This window comes from Castor canadensis, chromosome 10 (assembly GCF_047511655.1).
Source record: "Castor canadensis chromosome 10, mCasCan1.hap1v2, whole genome shotgun sequence".
Taxonomy (NCBI): domain Eukaryota; kingdom Metazoa; phylum Chordata; class Mammalia; order Rodentia; family Castoridae; genus Castor; species Castor canadensis.
The window spans coordinates 74,698,431-74,723,596 of NC_133395.1; the positions used below are offsets into that span (position 1 = coordinate 74,698,431).

Here is a 25,166-nt window from a genome sequence, read left to right on the forward strand (position 1 = left end):
AAGACAGCGCAGTCCCTGACAAGGAGGGCGCGGGGCGGAGGAGGGTCACCTAATCTGCTTGAGCCAATGGCGCGGGAGCGGCTGTACTGCCACCATGGTAACGGTGGCCGTCCCGAGAGGACCAGCCACCCATTGGGTAGAATCTTTCCAGAAGGCTCGAGAAGAAGGAAGCGGAAGTGGCACGTGGAGAGGCCGGTGGAGGCGCCGGTGAGTAAATGCCGCAGATTCTGGAAAGTTCTGATCAGTGCGCTACATAAGGCTGAGGAATTGGGACCTCCCCTTCTAGGTCCGTAGCAGAGCGCCGGTGCCGGTCTGAGAGCGAGGGGGCCGAGCGAAGCAGCGCGAGCAGTGGAGCGCCTCGGGGTGGTCAAGCGCCGCGTTCTCCCGGGCCACTTCCCCTGCCAGCCGCCGCTGTCCCCGGGGAGCCAGAGGCGCCTGCCAGGCCGTGTGCCCGCGTGCGCGTCCGAGTGACACCAGAGCGGTCAGACCTCGCGGGCCGGAGCGGGCGGCGGCTGCGGCGGCGGCGTCGGGAGGACGCAGACCCAGACCCGAGGCGGAGGCGGAGGACGGCTAGGCAACCATGTCGGTGGTGGGGCTGGACGTGGGCTCGCAGAGCTGCTATATCGCGGTGGCGCGGGCCGGGGGCATCGAGACGATCGCCAACGAGTTCAGCGACCGCTGCACCCCGTAAGTAGGAGGCGGCGGGGCCTGGAGCGCGTGGGGACCCGGGGCACCGCGGCGAACGCAGGCGGCGCGGAGAGCCCCGCATCGGGGCTGGGAAGGGTGGGCGTTCGCCGCCAGGGGTGCCGAGGGGCCTCCTCGGGGATCGGGGGGACTCCCGGTGGGCACTTTGGGCAGATTCGCGCCCCTCTCTCTCCGGCTGCAGCCTGCTTTTCCCGCGGCCGCCCCCGGCTCCCCCCCCCCCCCCCCGCCCGGCTCTCGGCGCTGGCAGGGCCGCCCCCGGCTGTCCCTCGTCCCCCGCGCGGTCTCTGCGCCCTGCGGATCCCGGCTGCTGAGCTCGCTCTTCCGCATTGTGAGTCTCGGAATGGGCTGGAAGCTTCCAGAGCCTGGGGAGCCAGCGGGCTGTTGTTAGCGCCCGGCCGCAGGGACAGTCCTGCGGAGGGCAGCCCCCGCGCCTGCCTGCCCTGTGCTCGCTCATGGTGTTGGCCCGAATCATTTTTTTTTGGATGGATCTTTTTTCCTCGTTGTGGGAGCCATTCGTGAGGAATTCTAGACCAAGTTTTTATTTCTAAAATAGGCAATAAAAATGGCACACGGTTCTGCTAGAACTCCGTGAGAAGAATGGATGTTGTCATTGAATTAAATGTTACATTTTACAACAGCGTGGGGTGGGCAAATAGAAATATTTTAAAAGGCAACTTTTTGAGGGTTTTTTCTTTTTTTTTATCCTGAAGAGACCATTGTACAAACATACCTGCAGTGCATTGACGAAGCAGTTGCTTACTTTTCAAGGATATTACTTCAGGGTTTTTTTTTTTCTTCAAACGTGTTAAGCCCAAGACGATAAATGTAAAATAAAAGATCAAAGCCAAAGATAAAATGATTGGTCGTATACAGTTAGTTCGTGCAGATGAACGTTTGTGAAAGTGAATAGACTCAGGAAAAAAGCAAACATTGACTGCTAAAAGCTGCTGTTCCCCGAGCAACCTATTAATCTACATCTCTGCAGATCCCCATTGGGTCTGGACTTAGGCATTAGAATTTAGTTAAAAAAATAAAAAGCTAGTATTTCAGGTGTTTGTCCCTAGGTGCAGGTTACATCCTTGTTCTCTTTGATCCAACAAAAGAAAGAAGCTGCTCAAAGGAGAGTAGGAAACAATTGTATTACGTGACTGTGGTGACCGCTGTGTGTAACAGAATACAGATAATGGCTCTGAAAAACGTAAGCTGAGGGTGGGATCGGGCGTTTTCCTTAATGTGTGTGTTAAGCGGGATGGTTGACAATTGCATTAGCTAATTCCTGCAATTAATTTGTCTCTTTGGAAAATGGGTAGTTACTGAGTTTAGAGTGCTAACGTTTTTAGACTGTACCATACAGGTCTAGTCTCTGCTTGAATTTCTTCCCTGCTTTTTAGGATGCATTTAGCTAGCACCTGCTTAGATCATCAGGTCCAGAATGTTTCTGTTACAGCAAATTTAAATGTCCTCAGTATATTCTCATTTTACTCATCTCATGTACCTATGTAGGAGTAATTAAAGCAAAATTAGATTAGATTTGGATTAGTAATGCACAATTACATTACTCTAATCCAAATCTTAATCACCACCTCCTCCTCAAAAGACTTCTCTTGATCTTGTCTCTACGCTGTTACTATGCATTCTATCTCCATTGCAGAGAAAGCTGTCTCACAGTTACAAGTCACTTTTCATCTCATTAAAGCAAATTTAATGTAACTGATTATTCACTGTTTCCTTCAGCATTTATATTCCTTTCTGCTGTGACTTGTTCTGCATCATTTCTACTTAATCTTCTCAAGTAGAATCTTCCAGATGGTAACCTCTTCTGTGCTCTTTAAACTCCAGAGGCATAATTTAGGTCCATTTGCTTGGGTTTACCCAAAAACTTTTGAATCCTAAAAAGGCAGATGGTATATCAGGACAGAAATATGTAGGTGTGACAGTGACATTTCAATTTGTACAGAGTTGGTAACTGAGAGGTAGAATTATACTGTTATTTTTTTGTTATTTGTGTGTAGTGCCAAGTTTACTAATACCCTTTAAATACCAAAAGTATTTTTAGAGTAAGTGTATAATTCCTAGTAATTGTATCTGCCATCAAATCTTCATCAAGAACTTTCATTTTGTCAGTTACATAATTTTTTTTTTTAATGAACATTTTGGTTTGTATTTTTTTTAGATCAGTCATATCATTTGGATCAAAAAACAGAACAATTGGAGTTGCAGCCAAAAACCAGGTATGTTCTTTAAGAGAATTCTGATTTGGTTTAAAAAAGAAAATATCCAGAAACATACCAGAGTGTGAAGCATCTCAAAGCTTTATCTATTTTTGAGTTTTAAAAACGTAATTCAAGTATTTATGAATCCTCAGATGATTATTTTCTCAGATGATTGTTTTTCTCTCTTCTGTTGAAATAAGATCTACTTTAACAATTGTGCCAACTCTCATTTTTAGTAGTTTTGCTGCTTTTTAATTTATCTAATTTTTTAAAATTATAAACAGACACTTGAAATTTTTTCATGTGCAATCTCATGCTACTCATTTAAGAGTTAAAAATTCCTTTTATAAAAGGAACTTTTAAGAGGTTTTAAAAGCTTTTAGGTTACGTAGTAATTAAGGTGGGACTGGGACAACTTTAGTCCATATCTGTGCTGTTTAATACGGTAGGCGTTTGCTTCTTGTGGCTATTGAGCATTTGAAGTCTAACTGATTGGAATCATTATAGGAAGTAAGAATAAAGGGCATAGTGATTTTGAAGACCAAAACTAAAAAAGTAAAGTATCTCCTCAGTTTTCTAAATCTTACCTGTTGTTAGTTTTTAATGTGGCTACCAGAAATTTTACATATCTTGCTCCTACTTATGGCTCACATAATTTTGTTGAATAGCACTGCTGTGAAATCCGTGGGGATAGGGAGAGAAAAAGAGAATAAAATAAAAATCAAGTGCTTTTTGAGATGCTTTAAGAAAGAAAATGAAAAAAATGTTTCTAAATTTAGAAAATAATACTGCTAAAAAATACAACCCTATACCCTGAAGTGTATTTTAATATTACAGGTAGATTGGAAGAGATACATGATGAGGGGTTAAAAAAAAAGAAAAGTAATTACACACTCAAAATAACTAGCTCAAAAGGAGAGAGAGGTACTTGAGTGGAGAGTAGCAATCCCCCTAAATGTCGTTTTGGATATTAATAGCCCAGGCCTAAATTTGTCTTGCATCTTTGTGCTTGTGTGAGGAGAACCTGTTGAAACTCACAGTTCTTTGTAGGCATCATTTCAGTATTAAAATCATGAGGAATTTAGGGGTATAAATGTACTACATTCCATGTTGTAAGAGAAGTAGGTCAGAGAAAAAAATAAATAGTAACCTGCTTTGGTATTTTCAGGCTATATAATAACTTTTAGAAGTCATGGCTTTTAATCTTTCAACTATTTATTTTAGATGAGGCTTCTACCTTTTAGTGAAATAGACTTGAAAATGGGATTTCTTGATCTGGAGCTTATCTAAAATACTGAAAAACAACCATCTTAAAACAGATTGGCATATTTTCTTCCAGTTTTTCTGAATTTTAGATCAAGCATTCTAACTAACATGTACCTGGAGGATGTAACCACCCATTTCCAATAAGTAGGTTGCTAAAAGTAACTGAACAGAAGTCTAAGTATGCTGTTCTTTAGCAAAGACATTTTGGCTCCCAAGTCATCAAAATAGGAACACAGAGTTGAAAACAAATCATTTAGAACCTTTCTGAATTACCCTCATCTCTTCTACATTTTGATACAGATAATTAGTATGAAATGCTGTTACCAAGCAAAGTAGCAGTCCATATATTTTTCTGGCATAAAGTGTTGATTCTGGCTACTTGGCAGTTTTTTAGACTAAAAGTGCAATCATTGGACATAAAACTTCACAAGTGTATTTGGGGGCAGGGAAGGAATAAAATATGTTGCTATCTGTAATTTATCTTGTAGATTTTGAGATATGCTTTAAAGTCTGTGATGAGACTATTGCCTCTCTTACTGTTTTTCTTCTGGCATCTTCCATAGGGGAAGAAGAAAATACAAACCATTATTGGGGGAAATTGAGGGCCCCAAGGGGGAGTTTCCTGCATTAGTAGAGTTGGCTTTAATTGTTCAAATGACCTATAAAATTTCTGTAGGCACTGGTAGGTGGTAGAATTAGAGACAAATTTAAACTCTCAAACTTCTTCTTGCAGCAAATCACTCATGCAAATAATACGGTGTCTAACTTTAAGAGATTTCATGGCCGAGCATTCAATGACCCTTTCATTCAAAAGGAAAAGGAAAACTTAAGTTATGATTTGGTTCCAATGAAAAACAGTGGAGTTGGAATAAAGGTAATACAATTGAACAACCGTTGGTTCTAATAGAAGACTGTTTCATAATTCATCTATAGAGAAAAGTACTAACATCTTAATATTTATTTCAAATCGTTTTTCTTTTTGGCAGTACTGGGATTTGAACTTAGGGCTTTGCACCTGCTAGAAAAGAACTCTACCATTTGAGCTACATCCCAGTCCTTTTTGCTTTAGTTATTTTTCTTGGTACTGGGTATCAAACCTAGGGCCTTGTGCATGCTAGGCAAACACTTAACCATTGAGCTACATCCCAAACCTGTGGCTTATTTTTTGAGATAGGGTCTTGCTAACTTCTGTTGTCCAGGGTGGCCTCAAAACACAATCCTCCTGACTCCACTTCCCGTGTGGCTGAGATTACACCTGGCACCTGGCTGACTCAAATCTCTTAATTGAATAAGGTGGGATCTGTGTCTCCCTCCCCCACCTCACCGCACCCCACCAGCTCCTTTTAAAAGTAGAGTAAATATAAGCTCAATTGTTTCTGAAAATTACTAACATTATATATAGCTATAACTAATTTGCATTTCTAATTTGCTAGCAATGTAAAATTGACTTGTATTTGATAATGTTTTTTAAAACAGAAATCTCAGTGGTGTTTATGGATCAAACAAATGTGTGTTCTAAGCCCATTTGGAGTTGTTTGGAGAGCAATGGTGTAATACAACCTGAAATCTTTTTTTTTTTAACTACCAGAGGCATTATTGTCTTGTGAACAATGCATAGTAGTATTTATTCCAGTGATTCATCTCTTCAGTGAAAATTTACTGAAAATTTGTATACTATTTGACTAGCATTAGGACGTTGACTAGGGAGAACTCTGCTCTGGCTCCCCCCCCCTTTCATTTATAGGAAAAAAGTCTTTCTTGCATCTTTTTGTCCTTTCCTTCTTCCTCCCTTTCTTCTGAAACAAAATTTTGTAAAGGAGAGTATGTGATAATAGTTGGAAATTTATATTAACAATTATCTTAAAATATTACAGTGTTTAAAACATTTTCCTCCTTGCTGTAGGTAATGTACATGGATGAAGAACATCAATTTAGTGTGGAACAGATAACAGCCATGTTGTTGACTAAGTTGAAAGAAACTGCTGAAAATAATCTTAAGAAGCCAGTGACAGATTGTGTCATTTCAGTAAGTAGAATTCAGCAAGACAGCAGGTTCTACTTTAATTTGCTTTCTTTATAAATATTACACATGTGAACTGTTTTATTACTGTAGATCAAAGTTTTACTAGACTGTGTTGATATTAACTTTCTAGAGCATATCAAAGTAGGTTTGAGAGCTACTGTGAACCAGAGCTGGTAAGGTTCTTGACTAGAGGTAATAATCTCCTGTGGGGCTTTTTAAAAATACAAATTATTGGTTGCATGTTATTGTAATGCATTTAATTGTTATAATATCAAACACATAAGAGCTTTCCACAGGTGAAAACGCCACCTTTAGTTGAGAATTAGTGTTGTAGAAGTATTTAAGTATAGCCTACCAGTAGTGACAAAATCTAGATTTTTTTTTTTTTGGTACTGTAAATCCTGTCTTTTCTGTGAACTGTTGCTAGGTAGAGTGTCAAAAAAGATTTGAAGTAGACATACCATCTTTTTGTTTTGATGCCAGAAAGATAGCTATAAATTCTGCTTTTCCAAATGACTGGGGTCACTTCTTCATCTGTACTAGAATCGTCTAATGAACTCAATTTCAGCATGGTCTCTGCATGCCATACCAGGCAGAAGCCTTTATGGAAGTATATTCAGGACATGAAAGACTAAAGGAAAAAGGGCTGAAATTTCCCTGATAGCCTTTGTAAGACAAAAAGGATTGTTTGTGTTGTTTGGAGAAGTAATACTGATTTTTGATACTGAAGAAAAGTCATTAGTTGTTGGAATATTTCCCCCTTTCTTCCTCTTCCTTCTCTCCCTCCCTATGTAAATAAGCTATTATGGAAAACTGATAAAAGAGGTGTTATGACATGAAAGATGACCAGAGACCCACTTTTGCTCTTGCCCTGTCTTTCTGAACCATCTACAGTATTTTTTAAAAATTTCAAAGTCACTACTGTTTTCTCTTAGGTATTTTCAAGTTAAGTAGTTCTATGAATGTGTTGTTAGATATTTTTTCTTTTAATAAGCATCTTAGTTAAAATGTTTCAAGGCAGTCTTAAGAATTACAGCAACAAGCGTAAGTCACTGCTGTCAGAAACTTCAACCCTTGAGCTATTTTGCTCTTCTACCTCCTAAGAAAATCATCGGCTCCACAAAGCATGTTTCTAATCTTAACTGGCCTGCTTAATTAAAAAGTAACTTCTTAGTCCTTGAACTCAGCAGATAGCAAAAGCAGAAGTCATGGCATATGATATGATTAATTCTGCTACCTTTAAGTTCCAGTGGGCATTACCTATAGTTTATTGGTATTTAATCTTAACTACTGACTGAGAATTATTCCAGATGTCGATAGAAATGTAGGACTGTTTTAGAAGCTGTATTTCATCTAGTTAATTAAGTTTTCTGTTAGATACAAGTAATTTTCAATATGTTGCATGAGTACTCCTGGTGAATTCTCACTTCAGGTTAAAGTTTGGATATAATAAAGATTACTTTGATACTGTAATCCTGAGGCAATCTCAAAAGTAACTGTTTCTGAAAGTTAAAGAAACTTGGCAGAACTAAGTCTAAAGTTCTGTTTCTGCTTGGGGAACTAACTAGGCCCTAATTAGTAGCACTGTTGTGAATTTATTAAAGTGATTTGTGGGGAGTTTGTGTTTTTGCACTCTAGAAGAATAAAAATTCTCCCTTTTTCTTGTTTGTAGGTTCCTTCCTTCTTCACAGATGCTGAGAGGCGATCTGTATTAGATGCTGCACAGATTGTTGGCTTAAATTGTTTAAGGCTTATGAATGACATGACAGCTGGTAAGAAAAAGTATTGATAGAGAAGTAACTGCCATAAAACTACAGTTAAGACACTGGTGCTGTTACTAAATGCTTCACGTAGGGGTAGAAACATAAGCCTTTTAAAAAGTGTTGGATTGGAAAGTAAAAGTTCCACCTCTTCAGACACAAATTTGTGAATCTGTTTTCATTGGAAATTATATATAGACATACATATATATATAATACATAAGTATATATAAATGCAAATATATATGTAAATTCTTTGTAGGTAAGTTGTATTTAACTTTGTTTCCTTACATTGCTGTTATGATTAATACAAGATTTCCCAAAATCTTCCAGTTTTGGATATCATGACTACTTTGGCTACAAGTATTTGATTTAGCTAAAAAATTTTTTCCATGTATGTTTTCTGAACTGTAGTTAGGAGTTATTTATCAAATACTGACTTAAGCCTGTATTACTTTCCAGGCAATGTGCTAAATCCTGTGGGTATAGCAGTGAGCAAAGCAGTCATTAGTCCCTCCTAGAACTTGTATCAGTTTTTTAGAATTACAGATAATTAAAAGTTAGGAATAATTCATATTTCTGATAGGTTTTTAAAACCTGGTAGGTATACATGCTTAGAAAATGATTGCAAAGTTCAGAAAACAAGTTCTTCAAAACAATTTAAAAAAGGAACTGCAGTTGTTATAGTTGTGTGTTAAATTGTTAATTTTTTTTGGATAAGCACTCTGCTAGCAGGTTGTTGCTAAAAGTAAGTATTGTATAATGAGTCTGATATTGTTTGTGACACTTTGTTTCATTTTATCCATACCATGTGTATTTTGTCCATTGCGTGTCTTCATATCTTGAAAAGTGATAGAGCATTGTTCTGAATTCAAAAAAGAGAATTAGAATTAAAAGGTGAACACACATTTTTAATTGTTTGTAGTATAGTCTATTTTCCTGCATGTGTAATTGTATGTAACAATGAAATTCCTAAGAAAATTTGAACCAAAGAATTGAAACTACTTATTTTGTTGTAGTTGCTTTGAATTATGGAATTTATAAGCAGGATCTCCCAAACCCAGATGAGAAACCTCGGATAGTGGTCTTTGTTGATATGGGACACTCTGCTTTTCAAGTATCTGCCTGTGCTTTTAACAAGGGAAAATTGAAGGTAAAGTTGTACATTGGAACTATGTTTCGAAAACCTATTCAGTTTTTTTTTCTTTTATTCATATGTGCATACAATGCTTGGATCATTTCTCCCCGCTTCCCCCGCCTTTCAGTGTTTGTTGTGACTTTAAGCTAATGAGATTTAGACTGCTTCTTCTTGTAAATGAAGAGCTTTAGGTAAAGATGTTCTTAGGAATTTTTGCTAAGGTTTATCTATGTAAAGATGGCGTAATTGTCTTGCATGCTCTTTAGTTTTGGTTTTCTTTGGTTTTTTTGCTTAGGAAAGGAAAATCATTTTAATATTATCTTCTGTGTAGTTTTAAAGGACAAAAATATGTTAGGGCTTTAGCATTCTATTCTCCTTACCTGGACCTCATGTTACTATATTTTAAGAAGCACTCATGAGTCTATTAATCTTCCATTGTTTGAGTGGCAATCTTGAGTATTCTAGTTACAAATATGATTGAAAATGACCTGATTCTCTGTTGTTTTGACTAATTTAGGTTTTGGGAACAGCTTTTGATCCATTTCTGGGAGGAAAAAACTTCGATGAAAAGCTAGTTGAACACTTCTGTGCAGAGTTTAAAACTAAGTACAAATTGGATGCAAAGTCCAAAATTCGAGCTCTTCTTCGTCTGTATCAGGAGTGTGAAAAATTGAAAAAACTAATGAGCTCTAATAGCACAGACCTGCCATTGAATATAGAATGTTTTATGAATGACAAGGATGTTTCGGGAAAGATGAACAGGTGCGTCTTGAGTTCTGCAGTTTAAGTAAATGAAACTTCTCATTGAAAATAGTCACATGTCAGTTGTAGCCCAGTGTTGTGAGTCTTGACTTACATTTCAGGATTGTTTGCTACATGGTTTACAGCTGGAGAGACCATTGTTTGTCACTGTTAGAACTTAGGGGCACTTCTGTAAGAAGGTTTTTAAAATTTTCTTCACTAAGTACCTTCATGGTGGAGCCTTTTCAGTATTTCTGGAACTGTAATTGAATAATAGTTTCACAGAGAGATATTTTGAAGTGAATGAAAATGAATATTTAAAGTAATGAGAATCAGATCACATAAACATTTTAGGAGGTAAATGGCAGTCTTAAAATGAAAATGATTTCTTTTAGTAATACCCACAAAACTTTCTCCTCCAGCCCTTTTTTGCATCTGTTTTATATGTTTATTAAAAAAAAATTACAAACTAAGATTGGCCCATGTATGAGCTAAGGTGTCTGAAGGGGAAAACCAAAATTCACTGGGTTGGTAAGACTTACTTGTTTTTTAAAATGAAAAGATGGTTTTGGAAATAAACTAATTTTTCTAATGATTTATGAAGTGTCCCTCTCATTTGCTAAGGTCACAATTTGAAGAACTCTGTGCTGAACTCCTGCAAAAAATAGAAGTACCCCTTTATTTATTGATGGAACAAATTCAGCTCAAGGTAGATGATGTGAGTGCTATTGAGATAGTTGGAGGTGCCACACGAATTCCAGCTGTGAAAGAAAAAATTGCCAAGTTCTTTGGAAAAGATGTTAGTACAACACTCAATGCAGATGAAGCAGTAGCCAGAGGATGTGCACTACAGGTACTTAACCAGCTGTGCTTCCTCTTGATGTACTTTCCACCTGTCCTGACCTAATTAGATTGCAAAGGAGGTTACCTTTAAATATATTCATAAGATTTAGGGGGAGACAAGGATGTGCAAATCTGGAAGATCCAGTAAGTTTAAGATTAAAAGGACTGCCAAGCAATGTTTCTCAAACTGGGGATTAGAAACAGGCATGATGCTGAGGAGAGCACAGAAGACACAGCTACAAATGACTAATTAGCTGGTAGTGACAACTATTGTAAAAAATGAAGGCAAGAATTAGAATGATTCCTGATGTAATAAGGAATTGATTTTGGGAAAATATGCAGGGTTAAGAGTATTAGTTAAATGGTTTAGAAAATAGATAACTTCCCCTATTTCCAAGTTGATTTTTAATCTGCTTCTCAAATAAGAAGGTAATCAACAACCATAAATTTAGTTTGCTGAAGCAAAAGCACCAAATCTAGAAGTTACTAATAAGAAAGCAGTTTATATTTAGGATATTATGGTCAAATAAGATCTAAATGGTTTTTTTCAAGTTTGACATGTTTGAACTGTGATGTAGTTTGCAGTTTACATATAAATGAGATTCTATAAGCAAGAGTCTTTAGAATGACTATCCTTTAATAGTTATGAAAAGAAGAATATGTAGGTACTGCATATTACTGATAATCTAGTGTACTGTCAGACTTGGTCAGGCTTTGTGGGTTTTTTCTTTGTGTATATTAATGGTACAGTAGTTCCATTATGAGATTTTTATACATGTATATAAGGTACTTTGATGCTATTTATCCCACCCATTCCCCTCACCTGGAATTCCCTTCCATCCAGTCCCCTATTCTCTTAATGGTCCTTTTTGTGGAGTTTCGTTTCTTTCTCCTTCAAAAAGGAATATGCCTCCTTAATGAATTCTTGATTCCCAAAAATGTTGGGCATTAGTGTTGCTGCAAAAGTAGAGCTAATTTCAACCTCTCTTTTGAAGGATACCACTAATTAGATGACTTGACATTTTCCATTCTTGTTGGGTCTATCTAATTTAGTCATTTGTTTAGTGATTTTTATATGCTGTGTTCAAATATGAACCTTCCACTTGCCTATTGTCTGTTCCAATTTTGAACTTTCCACTTTTTCATTCATAAAATTACTTGAAAATACCAACATTTTGCATTTTACCCTTTTCGGTTTCTTTGATATTTGAAAAATGATGTGGACAGAGGTGTTTGTGGATGTGTGATTGAAATTGCTATCAGCAAGGCATTTCTAGGGAAAAAAACAGTGCTTTTTCCTAAGCCTATGAAATTTGTATTGATTGATAATCACTGTTTTGAGATTACTTGTATTATTGGTTTTTATAGCTAGTGATTGGCATAGTGTTTAGGCAATCAATAAATTCTTTGTGCTTGAATTGACATATGATGTAAGGAGTTTTAAATTTCACTTTAAATCTGCCCATCCCATTAGAATTGAGTTTTATATTAAAAGATGAATGGACACTAATATGTGCTCATGATAATCCCTTTAATCTTTCTTTCTTTTTTTTTTTTTTTTCAAAGTGTGCAATTCTTTCTCCAGCATTTAAAGTTAGAGAATTTTCTGTCACAGATGCAGTTCCTTTTCCAATATCTCTGGTCTGGAACCATGATTCAGAAGACACTGAAGGGTATGTAATAGAATAACCTTCAGATATTTAATATTTTAAAATAAACAAATGATTTTTATGGTAAAGTGCTTACTGTACCTGGGATTTTCAACAGTCAAAACTTTGAAAATATTTCTTTTATTTTGGTATTGTAAATGTTGAGATAGAATTGATAAAGATTTTAGAATATTTTTTCTGTTGGTGTAGCATGATAAGCTTAAAAACTTTTCCTTTCCTCTACAGTGTTCATGAAGTGTTTAGTCGAAACCATGCTGCTCCTTTCTCCAAAGTTCTCACCTTCTTGAGAAGGGGGCCGTTTGAACTAGAAGCTTTCTATTCTGATCCTCAAGGAGTTCCTTATCCAGAAGCAAAAATAGGTATGTGATTGTGTATATTTTGTTCTTTGAGTTAAAACTTAGCATGTTATTCAGTATAGAAACTTACAGTTTTTTTTTGGCAATGTTGAGTGCAACATAATTCCAGGTAAAGGCACTTTCTATTTAGAACAAAGGTAATAAAGAAATTTCTTCATTTCATTGGTGAGTACACTGGCCTGTAGAAATAAAATGACTTGTTAGTTCTGCTGTTAATTACTTCCAGCTAATAAATTTAGAATCACTTAATTATTTGCCTATTCTGGTGTAGTCTATATTTATAAAGTCATTGGATACTTTGAATGTTAACCTTTCTTCTAGGTGAAATGGTATTGTAGGATGTTACTTCTAGTTAAAAACCTGGCTCAGACTAGTGGGAAACTATTTCTCAAATGTACCTTGTATTATAACCTTTTTAGGTACGTTTTTCTTAGGGAGTTTTCATTCACTTTTAATTATAGTAACTGCATCTCTTCCCAGACTGGAAGATTATTTGCCAATATTACCAGGTCTTTTGGGAATTCATCCTTGCCCCACCCCCTTTTTATAAAGAAACTATTTGAGGAAGTCCAATTTATCTAGTTTTCTTTCTTAACTAGTTAAAGACTAAAATGTTGTGACCCACCATTTCTGTTTCGTTTTATTTTTTTAAACACTTACTGAATGTGTTTAAAAAATAGTTGGAGACATTATTGAATATAGACTGTAAGGTTTTGATAGGTTGGATTCTATGTAGTAGTTGTTCATTCTGTGGGAAATAAAATTCAAGCTGTTACCATGCATCTAATTTTTCATGTTTTCACCAAAACTGAAAATCTTGTGCATACTTATAGAACTGTCTTAATTCCATTCTCCAGAGAGTCTTGTATACTCAAGAGTAAGTGCTGTTTCCTTAAATGAGTCACTGGACAGTTATCTCCTAATAGTGACCTGACAGATAGATAATCACGGTTGTCTTTGAGTAACCTGATAACTTTTTGTGTGTTTGTGTAGACAGTACCTTAAATACAAGGCTGTTAAATCTCAGTGCTTTGCACATAATAGGTTCAAAATACTTTTGGTTTAGTGTCTATGGAATAACAATACTAATGGTGGAGATAACTAACTCCCATCAACTGTTAGCATTTGGTTCAGTAAATGCTCACTATAAACACTTAAGTCAGTTTTCAGAAGCATAGGTAGGTTAAATAACTTATAACAGGTCACACAGCCAGTATTCAAATCTGCAGTTTTAACCATTACTCAGTAGTGCTGTGGAACCACTTTGTTGCACATAATCGTTTCAGGCTTTGATGCAATTTTTAACTCACCTTTCCTGTTCAGAACATGGCTTAAAGTGATTTGATTTCATTCAGAATAATAGTATTCTTTGGAAGACACTGTAGAATTAAAATTTAGCATGTGTTTGATACCATCAGCCTTAGACTTGCTAACAGATTTTCATATTTAGTGAATGCTCATCCATCTGGAGAAACAGGGTAAAAGACAGAGACTGCTTTTTGTCAGATCTTATACTTGGTGTCTGCGTAGTGTGTATTAAATAGTTAAAAAACAATACTCTTTTGAAGGTTATTATGACATTACTAAGACTAATCTTAATTAATTGTAAATACACTGCATATTTATTTTAACACATTACATTTATAATACTAACAGACTTTAAGTTGGTCAGGAATAGGGAGAAAAATTTGGGATATTAGTACTTCTAACCTTTATTTCTTAGCATTTGTGTTTTTCTTACCTGTCTTCTTTACAGAGATTTAAATTCATCTCTAAAATTGTCAATTTGTTAATGTTCTAGGCCGTTTTGTAGTTCAGAATGTTTCTGCACAGAAAGATGGAGAAAAATCTAGAGTAAAAGTCAAAGTACGAGTCAATACCCATGGCATTTTCACCATCTCTACGGCATCTATGGTGGAGAAAGTGCCAACTGAGGAGAATGAAGTGTCTTCTGTTGAGGCAGACATGGAGTGTCCAAATCAGAAGCCACCAGAAAATCCAGACACTGATGTAAGTTAGTGGATAAATCTTTGTATTTGAATGTAGAATTGACTATGAATTCCCTATGCCATAGGGAAAGGATAGGGAATAGTTAAAATATTTTTCTTCATAAGTAAATTTGATTTAGAATTTTATATAATGATAACAGTTCTTACCAATTAATGATAGTATACAGGAACACAGGAATTTTAATGTGATTACATTCTATGTAACTAAATTTTAATTACCTGGTGATTTAATTAGAGGAGGTAAAGTTTCCTTACCTTTGCTTTTTTTTTTAAGTCTACATGTTAAGTCAAATATTGATTGGTGGCTAAGAAGACAATTGTAAAAACCATTTAGTGAAGTATTAAAGCTGATTGACTTTTTAATTCCGTGGCTGAATTGACTGGTGTTCTAGAACTGACTTGTTTTTATTAACATGCTTGTCTGAATTGGAGGGAACAGGAAGAGAACTGTCCATGTGGGGAATAGAAAGAGTTGTTAGTGCTCATGTTGTGTAAGACTTCCATTACCATGAATGCTAGTTCTACATGGTCAGCAGAAGAGTTTCAAGAAGCTCAGTGTGTTACAGCTACAGTTTATTTCTGAGATGTAATTAGAAATAGCTTAAGTGATGAGGTAGGCAGTACAGTGTGAGGATTTGAGATAGTGTGGTATCCAGTGGGCACTGTGTACAACACTGAAGGACCATTAGTATTCCAAACTTTAGTTTTGTTCTCATCCAGAAACACTTCACAGCAATGAATATACTTCTCAGACTCTTAGTACTTTTTGAGTATCAGTAATGCTTTGCTTTTTAGTATGTCAGTGTCTGCCTTACATTCTTGAAGCTTTGAAAGAAAAATAGAAGAGGTTTGGGCAGTTAGAATGTTTCTGCCTTCTCCTACAGATGGCAAAAGATCAGAGCAAGCACTGATTTATTGGGGAGTGAGGGCTAGCAAAAAAAGATCCAGGAAACTTTAGGGTTCATTTTCCTTCTTTTCTATCAGATTTTTCATTAGGATTGTTAGCTTGTAGCAGTATTCTTTATCCTGAGATTCTTTGAGGTACAAATAGCTGAATCACAAAATGAAAATGGGAGAGGGTCTCATAAGCTGGAATGAATGATAAGCCCCAGAATAACTGATAGTTGGTTGTTTTATGTAACTGTTTAGTAAGTTGAAACGGAGATAATGTTGAAGTATGTGGTGGCTGCTCGTGAAACTAGGGTTTGGAAGCATGTTTCTGGGAACAAGCCTGGAGTAGTGCTGTTTTCTGTGCTTTGGAGAATTAATGTCTGCACAAGGTTCCAGGAAAATTTCCGAAAGGGAGCTCTTCATTGTCACCCATCAACCACAGGCTTACTTGTGTTACTTAACTATATTAACTGCTGTCATTCATAGAATTTCTTACAGGTTTAAAGTGTCTAAGGAATTTCAAGTATTTTGTGTTCATTTTGTTTTTATCCAGTACCTTTTCTGCCCCTCTATTAAAATTTCAGAAATTGAGTGTACTGTCTTTGGTGCCCTATAACTTTTTAAATTTATAAAAGTACACCTGCTTTCTACATCCTTTGTGCCTGGGCTTTCATTTCAGAAAAATATCCAGCAAGACAACAGTGAAGCTGGAACACAGCCCCAGGTACAAACTGATGGTCAACAAACCTCACAGTCTCCCCCTTCACCTGAACTTACCTCAGAAGAAAACAAAATCCCAGATGCTGACAAAGTGAGTGACTCTTCTAGTAATTCCATTAGACAATGTTGCAACATGTAATCATTAATGATATTAAATCTGCAGTTTCAAGAGCAACCTCCAAGAGATTTTATTCTATGTAGGATTTTTTTATTGTTGTTAATTGATTTTCTCTATTACTCAACTAAAACCAGGTAGAGGTAGTCAAGCTCAACCAAGGAAATTGAATATATTTCTTTCGACCTGAAAGCTTCTCTTGATTAACTGCCACTCCAAGTAGTGAGACTAATGCAAATCATTTGTTGTCTTCCAAGGGGCAGAGCTGTCTACTAATGTCAGAAGTAGTGGTTAATTTTCACTTGAACTAATCAGGTGATAAATACATGGTCTATAGGAGTTTAGTAAACTTGTTTGTCCTTTCAAGTCATTTGTCAAATTTAAATAAATTAATTATGATGGTCTGGTACTAACCAGATTGCATTTCAAAGTAATTATTCCTTTACCTTGCTTCCACAGTAGGTATAGGAAGCTAAATAAAATGGTGGTGTGGTATTCCTTGAGAAATAACAGATTCTAATCAAACCTATAAAGCTTATGGCCAGACAGATACTGAGAAGTTCCCATTGTTCCTCCAGATCACCCTATATTTTGTAATGTTCATCTCTATAAGTAAATTATTAACCTGTTATTAGTAGTTTGGTTTTCTCTCAAATTCTGAAAATAGTAGCCTTTACCCTCAGATTATTAAAGAATTATTAATTACAGAATTGTTGATGGAGTCCTGATGGATTTGGGACTAGGTAAACTGATAAAGTTTATAGCACTTAATTGATAAGTGATTCCTAAGGAACATAGAAAACACAAGTCTGGGACATGTGTTCTAGTCTGTAATTTTAGTCAAGCCATTAAACTATCTAGTCTTAATTTTTTCAATAAAGTACCTAGAATTTTTATATCCTTTATAACTCAAATTACTCAGTGACAGTGATTGTTGTACTTCACGAGCTGCTTTTTGATTTGCATGTGTACTAATTAATATGAGCTGTAGGTTCTGACTCTGATTTCTGAAGTCTGCTTTCTTTTTTATCTGTTAGTAGGAATTAATGTGTTGATGTTAGTTGTTTGGAAAAATAGGTACTTAAATTCAACATTATCCCCTTGATTTAGAGTTAGGCATCAACTGAGTTGTGCCAATAATCTCAGTACTTGTCTAGAACATGACATTAGGTAACATCTCATGTTCGTAGCTGTAGGTGGGATCACTAGTTTCAGCCCTTTAACTTACCACACACTCCTTTGGAGGGTTCCTCATCTGTTCCATGTTGGAATACCATTTTGTGATATATTTTGTTGGTGGTTGGTTTAATTTTGTTCTGCCTTCTCTTGATTTAACTGATGTATGTGTACTGTCATCCTTTTTGTTACTCAAGTATCTGTTGCAGTCCTGTGTCTGGCTAGGTATAAGTATCATCTGATTCATTTTTCTTTTTTGTGGATTATGCCTTCGGAGCATGCATACTCTTTTACAGCGCTCTCGTATGCACTAGAAAGAAGGACACACACAACTGCAGGCTGGCTGACTAGATCACCTCTACTGATAACTTTATAGCACTTAATAGATATGTGATTTCCTAAGGAACACAAGTCTGGGAAGTGTGTGTTCTAATCTGTAATTTTAGTCAAGCCATTGGATGTGTTAATTTCTTTGATAAAGTGCTTAGAAGTTTTAAATCCTTCATATTACTCAGTGGCAGTGATTATTGTACTTTTTATGGTCTAGTCTTTTCCATTTGATATCCTAGTCAATGGAGATACATGTTCTGTTATACCCTGGCATCTAATTTGACATACATGTCAGGCTTCTCCATTGTTTGTCATTTGTACTGGGAACCTGAAGAAACAAGTACACAGAAAAGATTTAGGAAATTAAAAGCTATACTTCTTTAGCCCTGTACTTACATACTTTGAAAAATCTACAATAAACAACACATTGAGTATCCCTTGCAACTGGAAATGTTCTGAATTTTAGATTTTTTTTTTATTAATTTTGGATTATCTGCATATACATAAATGAAATGTCTTGAGGATGGGACCTGAGTCTAAATACCTTGTACACATAGCCCTAAAGTAATTCTGTATAATATTTTTAATGTGTATTTTGACTGTGACCTAGCACTTGAAGTCAACTGTGGAATTTTCCATTTGTGTCAGGCATCATGTTAGTACTCAAGGTTACATGTGTTGAAACATTTCGGATTAAGGATACCCTACCTTAATGCTGCATCATCCCATTTGCTACTTTAAGGCTCTTTGGTTTCTTTTGTCTTTTTTGAAGACAGTGTCTTGGCCAGGCTGGCCTGGAACTCAAGCCCCTTCCTGGTTCAGCCTCTCTTGGAGGGGAGGGGAATTTGGATTATAGGCATGCACCACCATGCTCAACTGTCTCTTATTTATTTTTACCTTGCAGAGTTGGTTATAAGAAATGATATGACTCAAATCTTCTTGGAGGAATTTTTAAAAGGCACTCAGTGTAGTGCTAATTGTACTTAAAGCAGATATAACATAGGGACTAAGATACATATTTTAGGTGTTGAGTCAATCCTAACATCTTTAATGTTGGTCAGAGTTTCTTTGATTATTGTCAGATTCTAGACTATAAAGATGTGAATACTTTCATAATTTCAAGTTTTTGATTTAGGATTTACAAACATGCTTAGAGGGATTAGAAAGTAAAGACCTATGGAGAGAAGCATAACACAGGAAGGATAAAATATCCTGGTGAAATCATGAAGGAAGCTATGGCATATTTAAATTTAATTGCAGCCCTGCTTAAAAATGGTCAGTGGGAATGAGGTGATCTTATAGATGATTCCAACTTGATGATTTTAGGGATTATATTGTCATTAGTAAGTTTGAGAGATTTTTTATTTTCCACAGAGTGTTTAAGAATTTTTTTTTTTTTTAACCTTTTCTAAGGCAAATGAAAAGAAAGTTGATCAGCCGCCAGAAGCTAAAAAACCCAAAATAAAGGTGGTGAATGTTGAGCTACCTGTTGAAGCCAACTTGGTCTGGCAATTAGGGAAAGATCTTCTTAACATGTATATTGAGACAGAGGTGAGTATTTTAATTAAATATCTTTATTTTGAAGTATATTTAGTTGTTTTGGCATATTTTAAATAGATAAAGTAGCTATGATTCTTATATTCCAAGTTCTGTATGATTTTAGAGCTAGGATGAGGGTAAAACTAATGGATTTTTTTTTTTTTTAGATTAATTTGTACCAAGTTTTACTGGCTTTGGCACACTATGTCAGAAGTCTGTGCCATAGACTGTTTTGCTTGATATAAAAGTAGCTGCACTCTTTTCAAGAGATTGAGTGACATTCTCTCCTAGCACACAGCACAGTGGAATCTAGGCTACTCAGAACATTTCTATTAGATATGTTGTGCTTCTTTCCAGTCTGAAATTCTAGAAAAATAGCTAAAGTAGTTGAGGTTCATTTTTACTGAGTTGGGAACTCTGTATTTAGAACTTTAACAACATAATCCATTTATTTTTTATTTAAAAATGTACTGAAAAGTGATGTGACCATTACAAATGCCACTGTTAATTCCAGCATGACATAGATATGTTATTACATACAGGAAGACAAACTTACATTTGAGCAATGAATTGGGGTTTTTTGTTTTGTTTTTTACTCAGTATTCATCTGGAACATAAGCTATGTAATTTATAGTTTGAAAAAAATAAAAACTTCCACCTGTGTATGTACTTGATAGAGTTATTTAAAGTATAAATTGAAAAACACTTAATGTTTTATATCTTTTTTATTAAAGAAAAAAATAAACCCTAGTGTCCAGCTCGTTGAAATGTTATTGGAAGAGGAGAATAACCTTTTCTGTTTCCTGACAGGGGAAGATGATAATGCAGGATAAATTGGAAAAAGAAAGAAATGATGCTAAGAATGCAGTGGAAGAATATGTGTATGAGTTCAGGGACAAGCTATGTGGGCCCTATGAAAAATTCATATGTGAACAGGTATGTTTTGAAGCTCTGTTTTTATTCAAAGTCTCATAAGTACTTACTAAACTAATTGACATTTGTGCCCCTATGCTATGTAGCTTCAGCTTTTTGAACCACAAAAATTTGGAAATAGAAATTTTATAAACAGAGTCATGGAGAGAAGGACTCACCAGTGATGAGCAGTTCATCTTCTTATAACTTACCCCAATAACTCAGTTTTTACCATCCAGAAAAGAGAACCTATCAAGCATTTACTCTGAGTCTATGGCCTCCCAGTTATGGGAGCTGGAAAGATAAATAAGGCAAAGTCTTTATATTTTCAAAGACTTCAGACTTTTTTTTTGGATGCTGTTCCCTTGGCAGCTTTAGACATGGTCAGCCAGTCATTGCAATGTTAAACAGCATTGATCCCTTTACTTTAGCTCTTTTCTTCCAGTCAGAATGGCTCTGAGTATATTGCAGAAGACAACATGAAAGATGTGACTTGGGAAAAAAAAATGGCTAAATAAAAATCTTAGGATGGTTTAGGGATTAATTCTGAAGTTAAATCTCAGTAAAACCTAAGTTGGGAATTGTAATAGTCCTAAGATCCTTGGGCTACCTTGTGGTACAGTTTGGTTGTTATGCATGTTGTGCCATCTCCTGGGGTTTTTGGGTTGGGCTAGGTATCTTAAGGATTGAGTAGCAATACATACCTTATATGAGTCAGTTAAGGATGATTTTTTTCCCTGTATTTAGATTCCCTTTCAGTATCTGATGGTTGTGCAAATGAATAAAAAGTAATTCAGATGTGATTGCTTTGGAGAATGTGAACATAATCGCTTATCCATAATCAGAACATTTCAATGTATAGATTATCCAAAACTGGATTTCTAAGATACAATATTGTCAGTCAGGAGCAATTTAAACTAAACACACTCAAATGTCCCTATGTAACAAGACGGGGAATCCACAAAATACCTATCAATCGCTTGTGTAAAAGATGAGCTAATTAATAGAGCGTTGGTTTTTTTTTTAATTGTTTTTACATTTACTCACATGTGTATACATTGTTTGGGCCACTAGCCCTCCTACAGAGTGTTGGTATTTTGGAGTACAGAGAATCCAGCTAATTAGAGTACCTTCCTCAAAGAGATTAGCAACTTCTAAGATGCCTCTTTGTCTTATTGTAAAAAATTTCTGAACAAAGATTGCCACTAATTTTGTCCTTTTTCACGTAAAGGAACATCAGAATTTTTTGAGGCTCCTCACAGAGACTGAAGACTGGCTCTATGAAGAAGGAGAAGATCAGGCTAAACAAGCTTATGTTGACAAATTGGAAGAGTTAATGGTAGGCTCGTCCCTAAAAAGGGGGACTTGTATTTTATGCTATAGTCTCTTAAAATATAATTGTGATGGCTATTAATTTATTATATTTTATTTTAGAAAATCGGCACTCCAGTTAAAGTCAGATTTCAAGAAGCTGAGGAACGGCCAAAAATGTTCGAAGAACTAGGACAGAGGCTGCAGCACTATGCCAAGATAGCAGTTGATTTCAGAAGCAAGGTAGTCATTCTTATACATAGTGAAGAATAAGCCTAGATTTTAATAGCTAATGCTTAGGCTCAAGAATTTTCATTGTGAATAAATACTAAGTGAGGAAATTTTAGTATTTGATAGCAGAGGTAGATTTGAACTTCATGGAAAGTTGGGTCAAATCAAATGTAACTATTAAATACTAATTTTTCAAAATGTCTATGTTTTATGTTTAGGATGAGAAATACAACCATATTGATGAGTCTGAAATGAAAAAGGTTGAGAAGTCTGTTAATGAAATGATGGAGTGGATGAATAATGTCATGAATGCTCAGGCTAAAAAGAGCCTTGATCAGGATCCAGTTGTACGTGCTCATGAAATAAAAGCAAAAATCAGGGTGAGTATTCATATCCCATGTGTACTGCTGGATTCTCTTAACGGGCTCAACTTCAAATTATTTGTGCTTTATACATAGCCATTTTTCCTGTAAATTTTTTTATTTTTTTCATTTTTACATCTACTCCCATGTGTATACATTGTCTCTTCCCCCTCAAATTCCTATAAATTTTTTACCTCATCCTTACTGAGACTGGCTTTCTTAATTCACTATTGTATCATAAAATATAGAAGACCTCATAAGTTTCTGTTAATTTCCATTTATGTTTGCTGAACCCCTGTCATATACCAGCTGTTGTTCTAGAAGTTAAATATTCAGTGTACAAAGTAAACTCCCTGTCTGTATGAACTCACTTTCTTGTGGGAGGGCAACAAGCAATACATTAAGTGTGGGTCATCTGTCACATAGTGTTAAGTGCCGTAGTGCCATGGGAGAAAAATTGAGTAAAAAGGAGTTAGGAAATTTTAGACTGGAGAGCACACAGGTTGGGTGAGACCTGAAGAAAAGTGTTTGTCTGGGATAATATTCAGTCATAATGAAAGTCAAGGAACAGTGGGCCTTTTAAAGCACTTTCAAGTTTCAGACTATAAACGAATTCTTCCCTTTTGCCCACTGGTTTTCCTGTTTCTTTTTTTTTTTTTCAAGATTGCTAAGCAGGCAGTCTGGTTTTCCTTATCTTGAAATTACTTCTCAAATCATTTTCCTCTTCCCTAGTATGGGAATCATAATTCCTACCTTTTAATGTCACAGAAACCAAATGTAATATTGGTAAATACATAGGAAGTTGCTGATGAATAATGAAAGAATTACTTTTTTTTTTTTATCAGCTATGGTTATAAGCAACTGTAATGAGGAAATGGAATTCTTTGTATAATTGGAGTTAGCGAAATAGTGATTCAGGTATGTGGAGAAGCAGTTGAAAATGAACTGGGTATATCTGAGTTAATCTAATGACTAGTTTTGTTTTCTTAGGAGTTGAACAATGCTTGTGAACCTGTTGTAACACAACCCAAACCAAAAATTGAATCACCCAAACTGGAAAGAACTCCAAATGGCCCAAATATGGACAAAAAGGAAGAAGATTTGGAAGACAAAAATAATTTTGGTGCTGAACCTCCACATCAGAATGGTGAATGTTACCCTAATGAGAAGAGTTCTGTTAATATGGACTTGGACTAGATGACGTTAAATTGGGTTATTCCTTCAACTAATGAAATATTTTTGTCATAGTATGTGATTCTACATAACAGACTGAGACTATTTATATTTTCTTTTTTAAGGATGTCTAGAAATTTTGTGTATCATATGGAAACAGAAAAAGCTTAAGTCTGTAGTCTTTATGATCCTAAAAGGGAAAATTGCCTTGGTAACTTTCAGATTCCTGTGGAATTGTGAATCCATACTGAGCTTCTGTGCAGTATTACCATTCGCATCTCTGAGAGTGAATTGACTTTTGTCTTTTGGAGAAACAAACTGTACTGCTCGTTCAAGAGGGTTGTGATTAAAATCTTTAAGCATTCGTTCTTGCCAAGGTAGTTTTCTTGCATTTTGCTCTCCATTTCAGCATGTGTGTGGTGTGGATGTTTATAAATAAGACTAAGTCTGATTTCATAAGGGCTTTCAGAAATTCTGTCCAATAGAATGATTTTGCTTTCCTATTAAATTTCAGTGAGTAAAACAAAAGCTAGTGAAATGTGTTAGCAGCATGCAAACAAAACTTAACAATTCTTTCTCACTTTAAAAGTACATTGTCATGTGAAGGTGTGAAATGGAATAAATACTGATCCTGTTGTAACTGATTGTGAAAACTTGATGAGCTTTAAAATAAAGTTCATCCCATGGTATCATTTCTAAACTGTTGGTTTTCACATTGATTTAAAAATGGGACTAGGAAAGAGGAGTAAGTAAAGCTGCAGCAGAAATGAAGTCACTTTTTGTGAAAATCTCTTTTCCAAATGAAAATCACTTTCTCCTAAAAGTAGTATATCCTTATTACATTTCAAACAAATACAAAGTGAATACAGCTTAAAATTTCATCACCCAGTAAAAGAACATGGTTAACATCTAACAATGTTGGTTAACTTTCTAGCCTTTTCCCTCTAATGATGGGTTTATCTATGTCTTTGTGGGTATATGTGTTGCAGTGTTGTGGGCTGTTTTTAAAAACTATCAGGGAAGTTATCAGAAAGTATGGTATAGTCCAGTGTTCCAATTTATAGGTTTTAGTAAATTACATTCATTGTAAAGATGTGCTTTAAAATATTTTAACTGGCCCCACTACTGGTGGATTTACTGCAGAGTCTTCTCTATCTGGTTATTTTCCAAGGACAAAGTTGAAATAGCATTAGAGGGTCAGGTGGGAGAAGACCACACTTGTTAGGTGATGGTGCTAGTGACCCATGAAGTTTAGAAACTCATGATGCTGAAGTATCAGTTGAGAAACAGCCCCCAACTATGGAAACTTAGTTTTAATGCCTACACCCCTACTATGTCTGATGTGTATTGGAGCATTTTAAAATGTGCCTGTTTTCATGAATTGCACACTTCATACATTCTCATTTGCAGCGTTTAATCAATGTTGAGAGTCTTAAGATCAAACAGTGAAGGATTTCAATGATTTATCAGTTATTCAGCATTTCCACACTTTATAATTTTTTACTTAACCATTTAGAAGCTTTAAATTTTTATGTAATTTGATGGATTTTTTCATGTTCTTGTATAACATTAAAGTATACTGATACATACTCAGCAGTGAAGATAGGTTTAGTGTTCAGAGTACAACTGTGAGGTTCATTGTGTTTGCTGTTCATCACTATGATGAAAATAACTGACCAAAA

General features: G+C 35.9%; 1 protein-coding gene across 3 annotated transcripts; it reads left to right on the plus strand.

Annotated features, from left to right (window-relative positions):
• Positions 1–79: 79 nt before the first annotated feature.
• Positions 80–24,184, plus strand: Hsph1 (heat shock protein family H (Hsp110) member 1). 3 transcript variants are annotated; one of them, XM_074043603.1, is made up of 18 exons: positions 80–207; positions 2,879–2,936; positions 4,918–5,058; positions 6,088–6,210; positions 7,880–7,979; positions 8,987–9,120; positions 9,623–9,867; positions 10,471–10,699; positions 12,256–12,362; positions 12,585–12,718; positions 14,517–14,725; positions 16,295–16,426; positions 19,370–19,507; positions 20,306–20,431; positions 21,639–21,746; positions 21,842–21,961; positions 22,168–22,329; positions 23,302–24,184. In XM_074043603.1, exons 1-18 carry the CDS (start codon positions 95–97, stop codon positions 23,506–23,508), a joined length of 2,586 nt encoding a protein of 861 aa, XP_073899704.1. In that variant the 5' UTR covers positions 80–94; the 3' UTR covers positions 23,509–24,184. The 3 variants fall into 3 exon arrangements, with proteins under 3 accessions (XP_073899704.1, XP_073899703.1, XP_020011821.1); XM_020156232.2 differs by lacking the exon at positions 80–207 and adding an exon at positions 440–687; XM_074043602.1 differs by lacking the exons at positions 80–207; positions 16,295–16,426 and adding an exon at positions 438–687.
• Positions 24,185–25,166: the final 982 nt, after the last annotated feature.

Bases quoted from the DNA above. Each gene is read 5' to 3' on its own strand.
- Hsph1 (XM_074043603.1), top strand. From the start codon at position 95: ATGGTAACGGTGGCCGTCCCGAGAGGACCAGCCACCCATTGGGTAGAA. The intron at 14,726-16,294 runs GTAAGTTAGTGG...CTTTCATTTCAG, and splicing joins CAGAAAATCCAGACACTGAT to AAAAATATCCAGCAAGACAA. The intron at 19,508-20,305 runs GTGAGTATTTTA...GTTTCCTGACAG, and splicing joins ACATGTATATTGAGACAGAG to GGGAAGATGATAATGCAGGA.